Raw genomic sequence first — 19166 nt, 5'->3', positions numbered from 1 at the left:
GCAACCGGCGTACAGTCAATTGCACGTGCGTTTGAACATTGCGTAGTGCGTGAATTGTGTCTGACCTGCCTGTAAGTTCAAATACTAAAAAGAAAGAACAGAAAGTGTTCCGTGAATCTTCTGTTCCACCAGTGAACTTCACGGAATGATCTTTGCCATACGCAATGTTCAAACGCACGTGCAATCGACTGTACCTCATCAACACTATTGCGTTTAATGTTTAATTAACATACAAAACATCACTCACCAGTTAACACAAGTATGCAGCACTGCAAACAAGTCCCTGACATGTCTCTTCTCGTTCTCAGCTAGGAAAGAGACTAAACTACGGCGATCAGCCCAAATAAGGGAGTCAACAAACAATGCTCACGTGTACGTGCGGGAGCAATAACAATTGTAGCCAGGTAAATCACTACATTGAACAAAATTAATGGTACAATGGAGGGATTTTCTCACATAGTTATGTTGTAATACCATCGTCCATGTTCTTTTTTCACTACTTTTTATTGCATGGAACATCAAATAATTATTTAACAGGTAACTGGTTTATATGACTACCAACAGTGAACAGGCAGGCAGAGTTAAAACTGTAATCCCTAGTACACAGAAGGCAACAAAAACGTTAGCACAGCTGATTGAAGAAAAATTACCTAATAGAGCAGTCACAGCAGTCACCAACAGCATGCAAAGTTGATTCCACCAATTGAGGATGATACGGGGATCTTCATGGTTGCCATTAAAATGCAGACTCAGCAATTGATTGCCCTTCAAAATAGATACTTTATCACAATGGGCTGATGTTTGTTAGATGTCATTTAATTCTACAAAGGCAGAGTTTTTGAGAATTACTAATAAAACTAATCACGTGAAGTCATCCTATTGCCTATCCAACACATTAATACCATTAGTAAGCCATACCAAATACCTGGCGTTGTTATTGACAGAAACTTTAAGTGGATGCAACATGTCAACATGATCACTGCTAAGGCTAATTCAATAAGGAACCTTCTGCAACAATAAATCTAGCAAAATTCCCTGCAACAGTTAAATGTTATTGCTATAATACATTTGTCTGCCCCATTCTGGAATATGCTTATACAGTCTGGTCTCCATGCCATGAACTGAACATCCACAAATTAGAGATGGTACACAGAAGGGCAGCAAGGTTAATGTGATGAGTGATTATAATAGAACAGCTAATGTTACAGAGATGTTGAACAGTTTACAATGGTAAACATTGGAGGAAAAAAGAAATAACTTACGAATTGCATTATTGTACAAAATTATTCACAATCAGTATGGTTGACATCAATCGACAAAAACTGCTAATTCCAAGTAGTACCATGACTAGAGGACACCAGTACAGATTTTACAGCTACAACACAGGGCCGGAGGAGGGAAAATTGAGTTGGTCAGGCCATTGATTATAATGTTGAAATTGCTACTGTATACATGCCAATGAGAGAGGAGCTGTTGCACAGTGTGCAAAGCACACTCTGCAAAGTGCGAAGCACGAGCATTCCAGGGGGGTCTGGGGGCATGCCCCCACAGGAAATTTTTGAAAATTAGACACTCAGATATGCAATTTTAGTGATATTTCACTGCTAGCTAGCTATATAAATATGCTCAAGCCAATCTGTTGTTCTTCAGACTTTCTATACTATGTATAATAGTAGACCTGACATACAGGGGACACAGCATGAAACTTGCTGTATGGTTCATTTAGTTATAGCTAGCAATTAGAAGTTCAAGGGGAGTCTGGGGGTGCAACCCCCAGGAGCTGCAGAATTTTTGCAATTTATAGGTTTGAAAATGCCTTAAAATTGATGCTAAATTTTAAAGTAAAACTAGCTAGCAAATTGCAACTTTCCCCCAAATTTCACAGGGAACCCATGCAACATGGCCCCCTTTAGCTAGGATATAATTACTATACTGTGAATTCACACAGCTGCAATAAAATGCTACACAGCTGAGACCAATCAGCATTCGAAAATGGCGCGATGTGGGTGAGACTGAGAGTTTGCTCGGTATCTCGACAGGACGAGTGGGTAGTTGAAGAGGAGTGATTTCTACTCAACATCTCATCCAGATGACCACCATGTAATGTATGAGTGTGCACCTTCTTTCCGAGGAATGAGGCATCTGGTTTGTCACTGCCAGCCCTTCGCCCAGTAAAGGAAGCCAAGAGAGACAAGCCAAGGAATGCTAATGATTATTTTATGAAGATTGAATTGTGATATAAGTGTGCTGGTTTAGAATTAAAGAAGGCATCTGCCTTACAGGTGATAAATGCCAACTGTCAGCACACGTGATACTGTACGTAGAACCCACAATCATTTCTGTACAAAACGATACGAATGCTATGCTGTACTGTAAGGTAATTGGAGGTACTATACGTGTAGTTCTGTGCTTTAGTTAGGCTGAGAAACTAGGTAACTACTCGTGTCATGCATTTTCAATAACACCTGTAAAATGTACGTAGCTACATGTAGATGTGATCGTCCAAAGATTGCATGAGAGTAATGTAGTTCGAGCTGGTCAGCTAGTTGGTTCAACTCCAGATTATTGGTCCGGCTCAGGCCTGACCAACCGGACCGTCTCCTCCGGCCTTACAACAGATGCATATAAAAACTCCTTTCCATTTACAATCAAATTATGGAATCAACTTGATGATAACATTGTCCAAGCTTCATCACTTGACTTACTTAATAACTGTCATAGCTATAAGTAACTATATAATATATATAATTTATGTACTATTATACTCATTGTTTGAGTTTTGTACGTTAAACAATAGTAAGAACAGTCAACATATGTAACACTATTTACAATATTTATTAACTCTTGCTATTAATAATCCTCTACTGAGTATATATGAACTTGTCAACTTATGGGCACACTTAGCTATGTAGCCTACTTTTTCCATGTACCTGTTCCTTTGTAGCTATGTCATTCTTATAATATTATGACAATTAAATTAATACTTTAGGCTGAACTCATGACTGTCACTGATCCCTACATGCAGCTCTTCTTATCATTGTAGACCACTTATTTAGCTATGGGCCTATGGCATGCATGGCTGCAGCTGGCAGTAATAACATCATAGTGGCAATCTCCTGTACTACCTTGAATGACACTGACCAAGTATGCTGGATTATTGTCTAGTTTCACATCACTTGATTTAACAACAAACAATTGCAACTATATGATATGCTGGCTCTGGTGTAGCACTAGCTTGTTTACTGTCACTGATAGGAATTGATATTATCAATGTCTGCATTCATATTATGATTACACCTACTTGTGGTTCACTTTAACACTTAGCTTTTGTAGCATAAACACCCGAATTGCAAGAACAATATTGCAGATTGAGACCAGCAGTTATAGCACTGTGTAATGATGCCCATATGAAATTACATTTCCTGACAGGATACACTGGTTAGAATTTCTTGCACACCACTGTCAGCAGAAACTTAAACACCTGTAGATTTCCTTTTTCAGGAAATGTTTAGCCAATTTCCTACAAATTTTGGCATTGCAGAAATGTGCCTTTTTTGAGCAGTGATGCACACTATCTGAAAGATCAAATAATTTTTACTATTATATACCAGATCATTTGTTGCCCATAGATCTTTCATAGAAGATTAATCAATAATTGAGGATAAAGCCACAGATATATATAATAAAACATTAGTGCTCAAATCTCACAACAAATATTATAATTTTGAAATTGCAAGACTAGAATCTTTTGACCAATCAGTTTGATTTTGCAGTCTAAAACTTGTACACAAGTTTGTAGAAAGAACTTTTTTCATGGCCACTAGCCTAGAGCTAGCAGACTTTCAGTACTATGTACCCTCAATATATAGGTCTTTGTAATCCTCTTTGTCATATGCATGCTAGTAGCTACAGCCTCCCCTTAAATGTATACTGTGTCCATGTCATTAAATTAAAATAGTTCGAACTTATATGCAAAACATTTTCGTGTATGAAATTTTCATACAAGTACTTGCATACAAAAATTATTTTACAACGGAAAAAAAAGAAGCAAATTACAGTATAGTGATATATTATAGTGATTTACATTTGTGGCATTTAAATATGGAAAAAATAAGAAACAGATAGTAGCTAGCACCAGTGGGACAGTAGTTAGGAATGCTGCTCTACAGGCTGAAGGTCTGTGGTTCAAGTGCCCATTGTGACAATTTTTTTTCTTCTGTTTTTTGTACCTTTTGGTGTAATGTTTTTGAAGTTATAATGGTAAAATACTGTACCTAATAGCTGTGGCCATCCTACATACTGTAACTGAGTAATGGTCCTGGAGGCTTTCTAATGAAATATCAAGACAACAATGCTCACTGTAGCTGACAGGTATGCATCAATATTATGTCCTTACAGTTTCTACATGAGTTATCTTCATAATCTTCTTAATGACACTCTCACTCAATGGCTCCTCAGAAATAGTTTCAATAACAAAAGTGCCAAACTCAACATTCTGACCCATCTTTGGCCAATACTTGAATGAAGCCTCCTGTGATAGTAAACTATAATAAACTACTCTATTATAATGGTCAGGATGTGCTTGCCTCTCCATTCTCCACCAACTCCCCCAGCATTATAATTGAACATGATTTGTTCTCCCACATCATCCTCCAGAAATCAGCACTAGTTGATTCCATGGGTTCAGGACCAACTATGAACTCCTTACTATGACGATATCCCTTAAGTGACACAAAACTCTCTATTAGAACATACATATCATCATGATCAGCTTACATCAATGTAGCAAACGTTGATGTAATCTGGTTTATTACCAACTGGTGCTAGCTGTGCTCTACAATTATCAGCTACACAAAGTGATACCTGAAGTTTTGTTATCACATATTAATATTCTTACGTGGTAAGACTTTTTTGTTACGATTCTTGGCCTTGTTCTTAGAACTAGCAGTTGCATATGTAAACTCTGATTCTTTACGCCTAGCTTTTATCAGTTTCTAATATAATAGAACAGCATTACACTAGTAATATCTGATTAGGATTTTACATGCCTCAAATTATTGAAACTCAAATCCAGTCTTCTTGGCAGATGGCAGATAATTCACTGACTTTATCCTGAACACTCTTAGTTGGAGCAGTAATGGAAGTGTCACCACATGAAATGTACTCCAACAAGGCAGTGTGGATCAGTGTGTATTGTGCCTGAAAAAGTAGACCAAAGGAACTCATTAAACTGGACTACATCTCATCTCAATTACAGAATGGTTCATATAAAATATTTAGCACTACAGCCAATTTAATATATCAACATATTATGTTGAGACTACTGTATGGGTTCTGTGTTACAACTATACTACAAGGAACCACTGATTATTCTTATATTCATTTATTTCATTACAAACACTTGTCACATAATAAAAACATCAACATTCTTACAAGAGCCACTGTGGTGTGTAGGAAGACCTACATGAGCTGGTATGTATCCATTAGTATTATTCATAGCAATTACAATAATAATAATCATTTAAAGTGCTGTTTCCATATAAGGCTATGCATTTAATGGTTATGTCTTACTGATGATTGGACCATAAAATTCCTCCAGTATCTCAGCCTGAGAACACAATTGTACAAATCTACAATATTCTCATGTCTGATGTGTTGTATCTCACTGTCAATGGCTATGAATGTACCAGTACGACCAACACCAGCACTGGGGTATGACAGTAACAACTGTTGATCTGTAATACTGTTTGATCTTACCTGCAGTGTACCAACATAGGTTTGCCAGTCTTTCATTTGTGATGTTTATCAATTCTCTTTTGAAACTCCAATAAAGCAGTGCTGTACTTTGGTACTCCATGATCAGGCCAAGCAGTGAAATGGAATTGAGTGACTGAACGAACTTCATGTTTCTGATTGGTGACCTACACAACACACTATAGAGTATACTAATAAGTTAACTGTATCATTGTCACCTTCTCAATAGTGAAATATCTTATACAATATTTGGCTATTTCCTCTTGTTTCAATATTGTTACTTTGTAGTCACCATAAGTAGCTGGTTCAGTATTGTGGGGCCAGTATTGGTGACATTTCACCTGTGGGTACACATACAGACATGCAGTAATAAGATGGGAATAATATATTATATACTATGTTAATGTTTTTATTATCTTGACCATTTTACCAAAGAAAATTAGCTAGCCTATACAAGTGCTGACACTTAAAGCAGCCATTCAAAATGCTGTAATTTGTTTATCATAAATGGAGACAGCATGGTTCAGTTATGCAAATCCATCATTACAACTGATATTCATTTTTATGTATGACAGATGTTCAAGGTGTTTACTTTAGCATCTTCCACTGGTCTGGTAACCATGACAATGGTGGCAACATTTTTTTCCCATGTCATCCTCCAGAAAGAGTCCACCGTGTCAGCAACTGGTCCTTGTGCAGCAATGTAAGCCTTGGGCTCCTTGTAACCCTAAGAAGATGTGTATGTTCTATGTACTGATAACTATTGGAACTTACATCAATGAATGAAGCATTAACACGGTCACTTTCTAGCTTGTGTCCTTGTAGACTCAGCACCACACATGAGTGGTCATCTTGGGGGCTTACCCAAATGTGTTACAGTACAGTACATGTACAATTGACTTACATGGTACAATGTTCTTATATCTGTTTTTGGGTGCATTGACATGAAGTTTAGCAGTGTGTTGACTGAAAGGCATGTTGACTACCATTGACTCATAATCTGCTTCAAATTGCTCATTTTTCATTGACCACATCATTGCCAGATGCTCCGGAAAGTCGTCAACTCTGATATGCTTACGTTGGAACATTTCTACACTAGCATAATAACACAACATAATAATAGTACACATTTCTAACCAGATGGTAACTGAGGGTTGATCACGTTAAGACGAAGCTTCTCGGACATACTACTCTCAGCACTGCTAGCGGTCACAGTATATTCTCCACTATCACTAAGATTAGTATTAGTGATGTACAGGGAACCATCTGGTAGTATTGGATAGTTGCTTGGTTTGTTATCCTTCTTCCAAGTGATCTCTGACTTATCAGCATATGGTAGTTCCACAAATAGAGTAGTTGGTTGTCCAGCTGATGTGACCAATTCCATTAGCAGTTTATCACTTGGCACTATATAAATAGCATTATTTTTTGAATATACCCTGGTAGTTAAAGTACGTACCTTGAGCAGATAAAGCTACAGGATTAACTACAGGCAAAGGCTTGACCTTTTCTTTCTTCATTTTTTCTCTCCTTTATTTGAATACCAGAGTCACTGGGAACCACTTGAGATAAGTCATTCTGGTTATGTTTAAAGTACGTTTTCTTGTAATAGCTACAATAAAATTGCACAGCTCTTATATTATTAGCTAGTAGCCTATAAGTATATACTTACAAAAGGAATAATATAATTGCAATGATTATGGCAATAATGATCAGTAGTGCCACTATCACACCAACCACAACTCCTACTGCACCACCACCACCATCATCAGATATGAGATGTAGACTGTTATGTGATTTAGTTATGTGTACATATTAAATGACAAACTATAGTGAGTACTTATCATATTAGTAGTAAATATTTCATTCTATGAGTAACAGGTAAATTTGACATTGATGTGCAATGTAAATACCTCTTGTGTAATGTTAGCAGAGAACACACGATAAAATAAATAATAGTTTCCCTGAACTTCTCTATTCATAACACATGACTATCAGGATCAGTTATAGTACTATCACCAGCTCCCAGGATATACAGCTGCCATATAATATAAAGGAAAAGAACCATTGGACTTTTCAAGTATATCTTTAGTCAATATTTCCTCAACATTGTCAATCACACTATCACTGATGACCACGATAATGTAGAGATGGCTATAGAAAATCATAGAGCAATTTTTACATAAATGCATGTTACACTAACCTGAGCATTACCAGAAATTTAGTACATTTTTTGGTTGTGTGCATTAGTGTAGACAACCTGTGTAAAATATTCATATATTACAATCACTTTTGAATGCGATGTTTTTAAAGCTATGCATATGTTGGAATAAATATCTAATGATTGAAACCAACACATTCCAAAGGGTTTGAAGCCATTTAGTCCCTAACCACAATATGTGACCCGGTCTGCAAAAAGGGGTCTTATAGCCTTTTCAATTGCATATATATGGTAACCCATAACTTGACTGGTGAATATAGTACAAGCCTACAATTTGGTCACTCAACAACCCTAACCTGGCAGTAGCTGTGGGTGTAATTACATGGTGATAGCTTTAGTAGATTAGGAGTTATGATTAGCCAAACATGGATAATTGGAAAGGCTATAAGACCCCTTTCGCAGACCGGGTCACATATTATCTTGCACTAACCTCAAAATTTTCTTCCACTTAGTACACTTCAAAGCCATACTATGTATGTAGTGTGTGTCTGTATCTACATGGTTTAATCATGGCACATTTATACCTCATAAATTAGAGTGTTAACCACATCAAAGGGATACTCGAAATAACTGTTTGTGTGCTTTAACTTTCTCAGTTAAGGAACATGGTGTGAGATATAAACTGTTTGTTTCTTTTTTTTTTCAATTTCTGTTGTAATTTACAAGTACATGTTCCTTCATAGCCTGCAGCTCGTCTATACAAAACCATTCATCCGGAAACCACAAGTCACCGACTAAACTGATGATTGTTTCTAATGTGCATGCATGTGTACGTGCGTGTTATTGCATTTTTAAATTAATTGAGTTGATTGACTATAATGTAATCTGTATCACAACGCGTATGCCATAAGTGTCTTGTCCTGGAGAAGCTGGTCTATCACATCATACTTCAGTCGTTTTGCTTTGTTATTATCGCTAGCATAACTAGTCGAGCAATTTTTGGTCCAAATTTACACCAGATTTAACCTTAGATGGGTAAATTCTCAAAAAATCTTCTGTGGGGGCATGCCCCCAGACCCCCCTAGACGAGAACATGCTATAGCTTTTGTACTGTGTGCGTGCATATATGCTCAAAACTCCTTAGTTTAAAACAGCACCCATCATAATCTGCTGATTTTATTACAAGTTCGATGTACGTGATTTTAATATACTCTGAAAAGTAGACTATCTCATTTGGTGCCAGTTTCAGCTAGCTACTACTTTCGTAGTTTATTTGCTGGAGAAAACAGAACACCTATAATTAGTTGGATTGAGCTTTCTAAGTAAGGTCAGTGCTAGATTTGCCTATTAATGACGAATGACGTGGGCATTACGTCAAAGACTGAAGCAGTTTCTAATTTGTTGGAGCATCGCTGGATATTTATGGACGGCCTGGAACCACAAGTAGATGGCTGTATTTAGCAAAGGTTTTAGCCTACGCGTAATAATAAGGTGAAAATGATTGGTTACATACAGATTCAACCCATTTCGTAGGGTGAGTGAGTTTATTGTATGTTTTGGGCCTACTGAACCATAGTCTGTATTGCCACATGTAGACAGACTTCAATCCTACCAAATGGGTCATTTAGCCTCTATTTATACATATTTCATTACCTTCACTACAGAGCTGACATTGTACACCGCTATTTGAGATGTATTGCCAATCCAACACTGTATGTCAATTTAATTTTTAATCAGTAGGCCCATGACCTCAAATTTCTGGTATTGGTGGACCATTTTCTACACTGAGGACTGGTAAATCGATGGTAAATGTACTATCACTTGTAGTGCCATCACTGGTTGATGCATTGCTATTTATTATCAATTTGGGCTTGTATATATCCACTTCATCTAATGATGGCTCTGAACAAACTCATTGTAAATTAACACCCTATTAGACATACAAGTACTATACATAGAAATACAAGAATAGAAAATATGCATCTGTTCATGTTCTACATAGTGTGACATGATCTCTCCATATTACAACTGCAGACATGTAACAATTTCTTGAGGTGCCTTGTTGCTTCCATTCGCTCTTTCACTTGCTGCAAATATATGTAATCCTCTTCTTGTCTTTGTTGCTACTGACTGTCGACTTGTTCAGTAAATTGTGGCTGAAATTACTGCATGACTTAATTCAGCCACCTAGATATTCTACGATGGTTAAGCACATAACTAGCTATACTTTAATCACTAATTTGCTAATTTGACATGTAAATCTGCTTATCATACAGTACGATAGTAATGTATATTAGGGATAAAGGTTTGCACTTTTTTCTGGTCAAAAAATACAACCCTAAAACCAGCCTCACAATACCTTCATAGCACATTGGCAGTATTAGTTAGTTATAATCAAGCCCAAAAGTGCCTTCAGTATCACCTGAAATGCTTCCAATAAGTTGCTAAAAATTAAAAACTATAAGTGGAATTTTCCACTGACTGATTGACTGCCTACTTGCCTGACTGATGCTTTCAGACAAGCATACCTTGAACAGTTAGGAGGTCACCTACACCTGCAGATATATTTAATCCCCACTTCAGTCTATGCCCATGACTAAATTAGGGGTCCACTAGTATACCATATGACAACAAATATTGGCGAAACTAATACTTGGCGATTTGCTATAAAATTGCAGTTGGCGAAATTTTAATTTGGTGAAATGCTCTCACTGAAAAAAATGGCAAATGGCGTAAGTACGACGCTGTACTGACTCGCTTTAAAGAATATTTCCATAGACGCCTACTGTACTCGAATATCTGTGTTCCAATTTCTTTTATGGCCATGCCTAATTTCAGGATTATTTGCTGTCTGTAGGTATACTCGTCCATTTATCAATGACTGCGCACGACTTCATGTCTGCTGCTGTCTACAGGCTTACATGGAGCCACGCCCACTAATCGAGTATGAGTTCTAGTCTAGCCAGTAAGCCACACCCATTTTGGTATCCATGGAACCACACTATTATACTAGTTTCAGCAGTATCCACGAAGATTTGTTGAAAACCTACTTCAACAACTGCTTGACCCAATGTTTGAAAGTAATATTGATGAAATTTAAATCTGGTAGTTTAGTGACAAATCGCCAATTCGCCAAATTTAGTTCACCGCCAAATTTAATTGATATAGTATGTGCAGGTGTAGGTGACCTCTCTTGTCTCCCAACCTCTTTTTCTATGATCCCTAATTATTTCTTTTTTTTCTGATGATACATCAATTTCAGTTGTTTTACTACGAGCAAAACAATTATTTTTGTGACATGAATTCACTTTGAGTATTTAAATGCATTTTAGGAGCTAATAAAAATTTTGTAAACGTGTATGAGCTTTTTCAATTAGCCGGTCAAAAATAGAGCTAAAATGCAAACTCTGAAATTAACAAATTTGAAAAACTCAATTAGTACATAAGAGAAACAGAAACTAAAATGCAGTCAATGCTCATCTTTAATTATATGAAACATCTCCCCATTACAATGACTTATTTCCAAGCAATTAAACTAATTATTGCTATACTGTTCTCACCATCTACAGTCAATGTAGCTCTACTAGACTCCACGCTAATTCCCTCCTTGTTAGCCATACAATAATACACTCCTTCATCAGGTTGAGTAGCTCTAGTAATAGTGAGTGTGTTATTGTTCTGTCCTCTTGATCGGGAGGTAACACTACCACCATCACGATGCCATGAATATGTCACATCATCAGCAGATGCTGAACAAGTTAATGTGACATCTTGTAATGCTATAACAGTAGCACTTGATGGGTGAGTGGTGATTTCTATGGACATAAAATAGTGCAATGCTCAGTACAAAATAACTACTTAGTACTTACTCAAAACAGCAACAGTAACAACATTTGATGATGTCACACCAGCTTCATTGGACACTACACACCTGTACTGTTGTGACTCTTGTAAGTTACTCACAACAAGTCTCCTGTTATTACTATTACTAATATCACTTCATCGTCCTCCATTAATATTCCTAGTCTGCCACTGATATGTAATTGATCCTCTACCAGTTCCCTCACAATTCAGAGTAACACTCATACTAACAGTTGTCAACTGACTGGTGGGGTGAGTTGTGATAGTGGGAGGACCTGTGGACACTTGTGTCATCATGTCTTACCTGTTAGGACAATACTCACCATACACATTCACACTAGTAGTATTAGACACAACTGATCCAGCCTCATTGCTCACTCTACACCTGTACATGTACTCTCCAATAGTCAGTGTTGTGTTAGTAGTGTATGATGTTGTGCTATCATTACTAACAGTAGGCCAACTATTACCAGAACTTCTTCTCTCCCAGGAATATACTAGTGTTCCTAGACCACCAGTTCTACACATGAGAGTGATGCTTTTACCCACTGGTACATCACCACCTGTTGGGTGATCTGTGATCTCTGGAGGACCTGTGGACACTTGTGTCATCATGTCTTACCTGTTAGGACAATACTCACCATACACATTCACAGTAGCACTATTAGACCTCACTGATCCAGCCTCATTTCTTACTACACACCTATATCTGTACTGTCCAACTGTCACTATTAGTAGTGTATGATGGACTGTTAGCATTGTTAATAGCGGTCCAACTACTACCAGAACTTCTCTCCCAGGAATATACTAGTGTTCCTAGACCACTAGCTCTACACATGAGAGTGATGCTTCTTCCCATTGCTACATCACCACCTGTTAGTTGATCTGTGATCTCTGGAGTACCTGTGGACACTTGTGTCATCATGTCTTACCTGTTAGGACAATACTCACCATACACATTCACAGTAGTGCTATTAGACACAACTGATCCAGCCTCATTGCTCACGTTACATCTGTATCTTCCGTTTTGTGTCACAGAAAATTCTGTTGTGTTATCACTACTAATAGCAGTCCACCCACGGTTAGATCTTCTCTCCCAGGAATATACTAGTGTTCCTAGACCACTAGCTCTACATATGAGAGTGATGCTTCTTCCCATTGGTACATCACCACCTTTTGGGTGATCTGTGATCTCTGGAGGACCTGCCAAATATAATTTATAATTTACAATTTCCGAAGAAGTATTAGTACATTACATAACTAACGCATTACCAAAATGTGACCATCTTAGCAAAATACTCACATAGTTTGCACAAGCATACATTTAGAAAAAAAGAAAAATTGGTGAAGTTTAGAAAGAGAAATAAGCATCAAATTATTTAAACTTGTACATACCTGCTCATGGAGAGTTCTACTGTCTTCAATGGTGCACATGTCATGTGCTTTTGTTTATAATGTGGTAGATGTAAACAAGATTGTCATCAGTTCTTCATTTTTAAAATGCCTTCACACTTGTATACACAAAGGATCACAAGGAACACTGTTGTGACTAATGCAAATGAAAGTTATAGCTGCAATTTAAGCACCTATGATTTGCTTTCAGTGTAGTTGCTGTACAAATCAATTTCCTTGCCCTTCTTCATGTCTAGCACTATATTTCCAGAGCTATTCACCATAATAGGCTGAAAATGTGGTAGCTATTTGGATAGCGTACAGTAGAGTGCAGAACAAAGTTAACATTTTGTATTGTAATTTAATTAAAGAAATATTACCAATTGTACTTTGTTTATAGTACATTATGTTGAGGGCTTGAAGAAGCGTGTGATATTTAAAGTTCTGGTAATTAACAGAAAACCAAAGACATTAATTTTTACACAAACTAATTACAGTAAAACTACAATTTGTAATTACTCAGTTATTAGAATTACATTATGTTAACTTTAGTTTGATTTCTAATGTATATACACATTGCTAAGACAAGAAAAGAAATTTTGAAATTCTGCAAAGAAAAATAGTTTTTGCTGCAACTTTCACAAGTACTGTTATGCAACAAAGTAGTAATGCATTTTGCAGTAGCAAAATAATAATGATCATGTGCCTTTTCATTGTAACATTGTAATTGAAAAATATAACAAGTATCTTCTGAACCCTGTATCATTAATCTAATCTTGTAAACATAGGCAGCGGAATGGGGGGGGGGGGGGGGGGGGGGGCTAGAGAGAGCTGAAGCCCCCCTTGGTCTGCTGATATCACGCTGAAATTATCCTTCTTGGAGTGGGGCTGAAACTGTGATAAAGATCAAGATCAGTCACTCTAATAAAGCAGTCACGATATCAGAGCAGTGTAGCGAGTTATGTATGTAGTTTATCAGCTATAAATGCATAGCTAGTGAGGTGGGTAGCTATTGTCAGCTGGTTGTGAACTTTTTTTTTTTTGGTCTCACCTTATTAAACTAGAGACAATGTAGTGCCTCACTCCTTTCCATAAGTCTGGATCTGCCCCTGGTCAGCCCCCCACATATCAACTACTTCCTTGACCACTGCTTGTAATCAATAACAGCTTGACATTCTATGATATAGCTCTACTCAGTATACTGAAAACAAGTCAAGCTTTAATGGTCAAGATTAGTACAGCGGTTACTCTTACTATACGTCACATGATCAATTTGTTTGAAACTGTAATTGTGACCGGGACTGCAAGAACAACATGTTAGCGCATTTTTTGAATTCCGTTTTATTACACATCTAGATAACCAAAGGAATAGCCAACCAAAATTTCAGCTCTAGAAGCCTAGAACTTTCAAAGTTACAGCACTACAAAGTGACAACAGAAAAAAAATCAATTTGTACAGTAACGATATGGAAAATAAACTACAGGCATTTAAATAAACGGTCATAAGTTTCAAATGCAGTCTTCTACCAAGATGCAATTTACACCATCAGATTCTCCATTAACAGGCACATCCATTGTTGGGTAAGTTTTATCTACCAGGCTTTTCCTACAAGCTGGGCAAAGGCAAAAATGTGAAAAAAAAGTGACACCAACATAAGACAAACTAAAGCTCATATTTTCTTTCTTTCTCCTTAGGAGTACTGACACAAAACAAAGATGTTCGAACTCCTCTTGCTTTGGGGATCACAATGCTACCATAGGTTTTGTTGTTACCACCTTCCTTCATCGTGAAACAAGCACTCAACAAATTAACGGAATATTTCTTCAACTTCATAAATATTTCACCCATTGCATTTCTACTGTAAAATAAGGCTTGCGCTACCATGTGGGATTCTTGCAGATCCGGTCACAATTTAAAATCACACAAATTAACAGCTCTAATCACTAATTAGTCCAATCAAACACTACACGATAAAATAGATAGACAATTTACCACTGATAATTGAAGTGATTTCTGTAGTGTCACAGTAAGCATGCACTTAGATCATCTTGAATATTATCAACATCAATTCCAGAATTCTTTCATTTATGTAGAAATAATTAAAACACTGGAATATACAATACTGCACATGGCAATCCATTTGAATACCAATGAATTATCTCAATAGCTTCTAAGACTCACCCCACAATGTTGTTAGCATTTGTCTAGTAACATGTACTATAATAGTTAGTATTACTATATACTGCATTGTTATTCTTCATTATCAACCCTATTCAATTGCTCCATCTTGTCAACGAATCAACTTGACACATGTATAAGCTAGAGCATTACACCTCAATTATTGATTGTGGGTTACAGTTTATGTTATGAAGAAGTGACAGAGTTAGTACCAAATGAGCAACACTTCACCCAGGAGAAGAAAATAAGTACACAATATATATGAAGTGGAGGTACGATATTGAGTTTAAGATAGCTGTTTTATAGTTAGAATGTGCAAATGCTGTTGAGAATAAAACAAAAATGCCTAAGTACTCTGCATGTGGTATGTTTTGATCAGTACTCCACATACCAAATTTGAGCGAAATTGCTTCTAGCATTCCCGAGATATGCTACTTCAAAAATTGGCTTAGTTTCTTAGGTTTTTTCTTGTTTTTCTTCCTCTTTTCGCACACTTACAAAAACTGCCATAAAACGCGAACACCATATTCGATTGCCTTGAAATTTGGCACACAGAATTGCCGGGGGGTAAAAGGCTCATCTGGTACCAAGTTTGGCCAAAATATGATAAACAGTGAAGGAGTTCATAGCAATTATTCAAGAAAAATAACACCAATATTTGTCACACCTACAGGATAAACCGCTTACAAGAAGAAGCTGAAAATCAGTGGGTAAATAGGTTAACTATTGAACCTTAAACATTTTGTGATTTGAAAGAAATTGAGCTAAAAACTATGAAGATACAACAAAAAAACCAACAGTGAGTAACAATTATGCAATCAAGATTAGCTAATAAAAAAGATGACTACTTGTCACGCCTTCCAGAAAAACCGCTTGGAATAATACTTTGAAAATCGCTGTACGGATGGAGTAATCATCTTAGAAAGGCTCTTCAATGGTGTAGAAGAATCAGACTTAAAGCCACAGAGTTATAACACTAAATCCAACTTGGTGTAGCAAGTGAGAGATTGAGATACTCTAATAGAGTAGTTATCCTAATACAGCAGTCACCCTGAAGAAAATTCAAGGGATCAGCTAGAAACAAGTAACCCTATAGAGATCTACAAACAAATCACCCAGTAGAAATATGCGCTGGAAACAAATCACCATGCAGAGAGATCACTTAGGAACAAGTCACCCAGTAGAGAGTTCAGCTAGAAACAAGTCACTCTGAAAAAGAGTTCAACTGCAAACAATGAGAGTTTCAGCTACAGTTCAATTATGTAAATATTACTTAATTTATTCAGTGTTAAACATACAAATATTTAATCGGACAAAAAAACTAAGCACAGAATTGCTTTGATTGCTCCACAATTCCTGCAGTAAAGAAAAAAAAGTTAAAAGGAAGCACCAAAACCACTTTATGACCAGCTTTTTGGGTTGTAAGAAGTTATATCTAAACCAAAGCAGCCAAGCTGTAAAAAAAGAGTGCAGCTCCCATAAAGGCCAGAGTGAAAAGAGATGTGAAATCAAAGGTGGCGGCCTAGAAATGGCTGTGATGGTAGGTTAATGGCAAAAATTGTAATAATGACAATTCAGGTGAATTTGGTGCTGAATCCTAGTGAAACTTGGAGGAGGCAACACCTGAATTGTCATTATTAAAAAATTGCCATTAACATACCATCACAGCCATTTCTTGACCGCTACCTTTGATTTCACATTATTTTTCATCCTGGTCTTTTTGGTAGCCGCACTCTTTTTTTACAGCTTGGCTGTTTTTGGTTCAGATTACGACTAGTGTCAATTGAATCTGCATTGCCACTTGTATCACATTTATTCTTTGAATTCAGAATTTTGAACATGAAATAATGCATAAATGTATATTATAGGGAAAGCATCAGGTTTCTGTTGCTGTGCAGTGGGACATTCTTATACATGAAATGAAATCTTTTTATGCACTACAATAACATGTAAATAGTTTACAACACTGAAGAGTACTTTGATATGAAGAAATAAACAGCAGACGTTGCCTTTGCCAGAACATGATGGTGTTTTTAATGATATGAGTCCGCCATTACAAATTCACGTGATCTATTGTGTATTACTTGTATTGCATGAGGATTCTAATGACGCTTAGTTTAAGGCCATAGTTCCAAGTATGGCAAAGATATGCCTTAATTAATGCAGCAGTCTATAGCCAGGGACATTAATGAAGAAGGCTGTTTTATAAGTGGTGTGATAAAAAGCTTGGTGCCATTTAATCGTGGAGTTCATGCTGAGTAATCAAACGGTATGGTAGTACCAATTAAGTAGAGATTCCCTCGAAAATTTTGCACACCACCCAAAATTCTGCCTTCAAATATCATCCCAGTGACATTTTACATGACGAAAATCACCTAAACGGAATAGTACTAGTCCATATAATACATAATACAGCATTAAATATAACAAAACACAGGTGGCCGAATATAGAATTGTATCAAAACTCAAATTTTAGTCTCACTGACTTCCTCACTGACCACAGTCACAAGGTCAGAGGCCAAATAAAGCAGCGCACAATCACCATTTTATGCCGTAATAACAAACTCACCAATGGGATGTGCCTTTTGGGGTTCCAACAAGTGTAGGGCCTCTGTGCCTTGTCTTTCTTTTATCTTTAATCAGGCTGCCTGTCTTCTTCATCCAATGAAACCATATCAAAGCGTTAATTTTCTGTACCAACACTTTCTTACAGCAGCATAGAAATCGCCACAGAATTATTTCAGAGCTGGATTTCAGAAGTGCTTTAGTCCCGGCGTTACTATAAGAGGTACACTTGCTAGATATCTGCAGCTTCAAGATTGAGATATGGTTCGCAATCTAGGTTTGAGATCACGCCCACCAAATAAAGATCTAGGTGGACTAATAGCAAAAGATTATGGAGACTCCACCGCTTAACAATCTAACTATTTACTTAACAACAAACAAGATCACCTCATTCCTTATTGGTCTAGCTAGCTACACACCCATAAAGATATACTCTAATACAACAGTCACTCTAATAGAACAGTCATGTATGATAGAACAGTTACAAGTTACATTGGTCTGGTAGACATAGCTATTTTTATAAGAAAAAGAAGCAAGCACAATATAAATTACATTCATGATTGTTCTAAAGGAGACAGGTGCCGCCATCTTGGATTCACATCTTCGCCTTTTTGGGGGCTGCACTCTTTTTTTACAGCTTGGCTGTTTTGGTTTAGATATCACTTCTTTTTGTATTGCAAGCCACAAAGCTGGCCATATGGCTTTGATGCTTCCTTTCAACTTGTTTTTTTTCTCTTTCTTTACTGCAGGAATTGTGGAACAAAGGAAGTAATTGTGTGTATAGCTTTTGTCTGATGAAACATTTGTATATTTAACATTGAATGATGATTATCACATACTGTGGTTAATAAGGTGACTTCTTACATAACTGAATTGTAGCTGAACTTATTTCAAGATGATTTGTTTCTAGCTGAACTCTCTACAGGGTGATTTGTTTGCAGCTGAACTCTCTACATGGTGATTTCTCACCCCGTAGAGAGATCATCTAGAAGAAGTTACCTTGTATAGAGTTCAGCTACAAAGAAACTATCATATAAAGAGTTCAGCTGCAAACAAATCACCCTATAGAGAGTTCAGCTATGAACAAATCACCCTATAGAGAGATCAGCTAGAAGAAATCACCTTGTAGAGAAATGTTTTCGTATGTTTTACGTGAATGACTGCTCTATTAGAGTAATTCAATTTTATGTAAACAAGTCTTGCATGTGAAAATTATTTTACAAAGAAAATAAAGTGAATTACAGTAGTAACTTA

The 19166-nt window shown here is 36.8% G+C and overlaps 1 protein-coding gene across 4 annotated transcripts in view; it reads right to left on the bottom strand.

Moving 5' to 3' along the window:
- The window catches only part of LOC136267074 (receptor-type tyrosine-protein phosphatase S-like), a 336067-nt gene that overhangs the window by 87238 nt on the left and 229663 nt on the right, over positions 1-19166 (bottom strand). Inside the window, exons 25-28 of one of the 4 annotated variants that reach the window (XM_066062131.1) lie at positions 6347-6481; positions 5973-6095; positions 5758-5921; positions 5572-5707 (exon numbers count right to left, since the gene is read on the bottom strand). In XM_066062131.1, coding sequence (XP_065918203.1) covers positions 5790-5921; positions 5973-6095; positions 6347-6481 — 390 coding nt within the window. In that variant the 3' untranslated portion in view covers positions 5572-5707; positions 5758-5789. Of the gene's footprint in view, positions 1-5571; positions 5708-5757; positions 5922-5972; positions 6096-6346; positions 6482-19166 lie in introns of those variants that run through there. The other 3 variants (XM_066062130.1, XM_066062129.1, XM_066062124.1) reach the window with 3 other exon arrangements.

This window comes from Dysidea avara, chromosome 9 (genome assembly GCF_963678975.1).
Source record: "Dysidea avara chromosome 9, odDysAvar1.4, whole genome shotgun sequence".
NCBI lineage: Eukaryota > Metazoa > Porifera > Demospongiae > Dictyoceratida > Dysideidae > Dysidea > Dysidea avara.
This window is presented reverse-complemented; position numbering and strand designations above follow the sequence as displayed.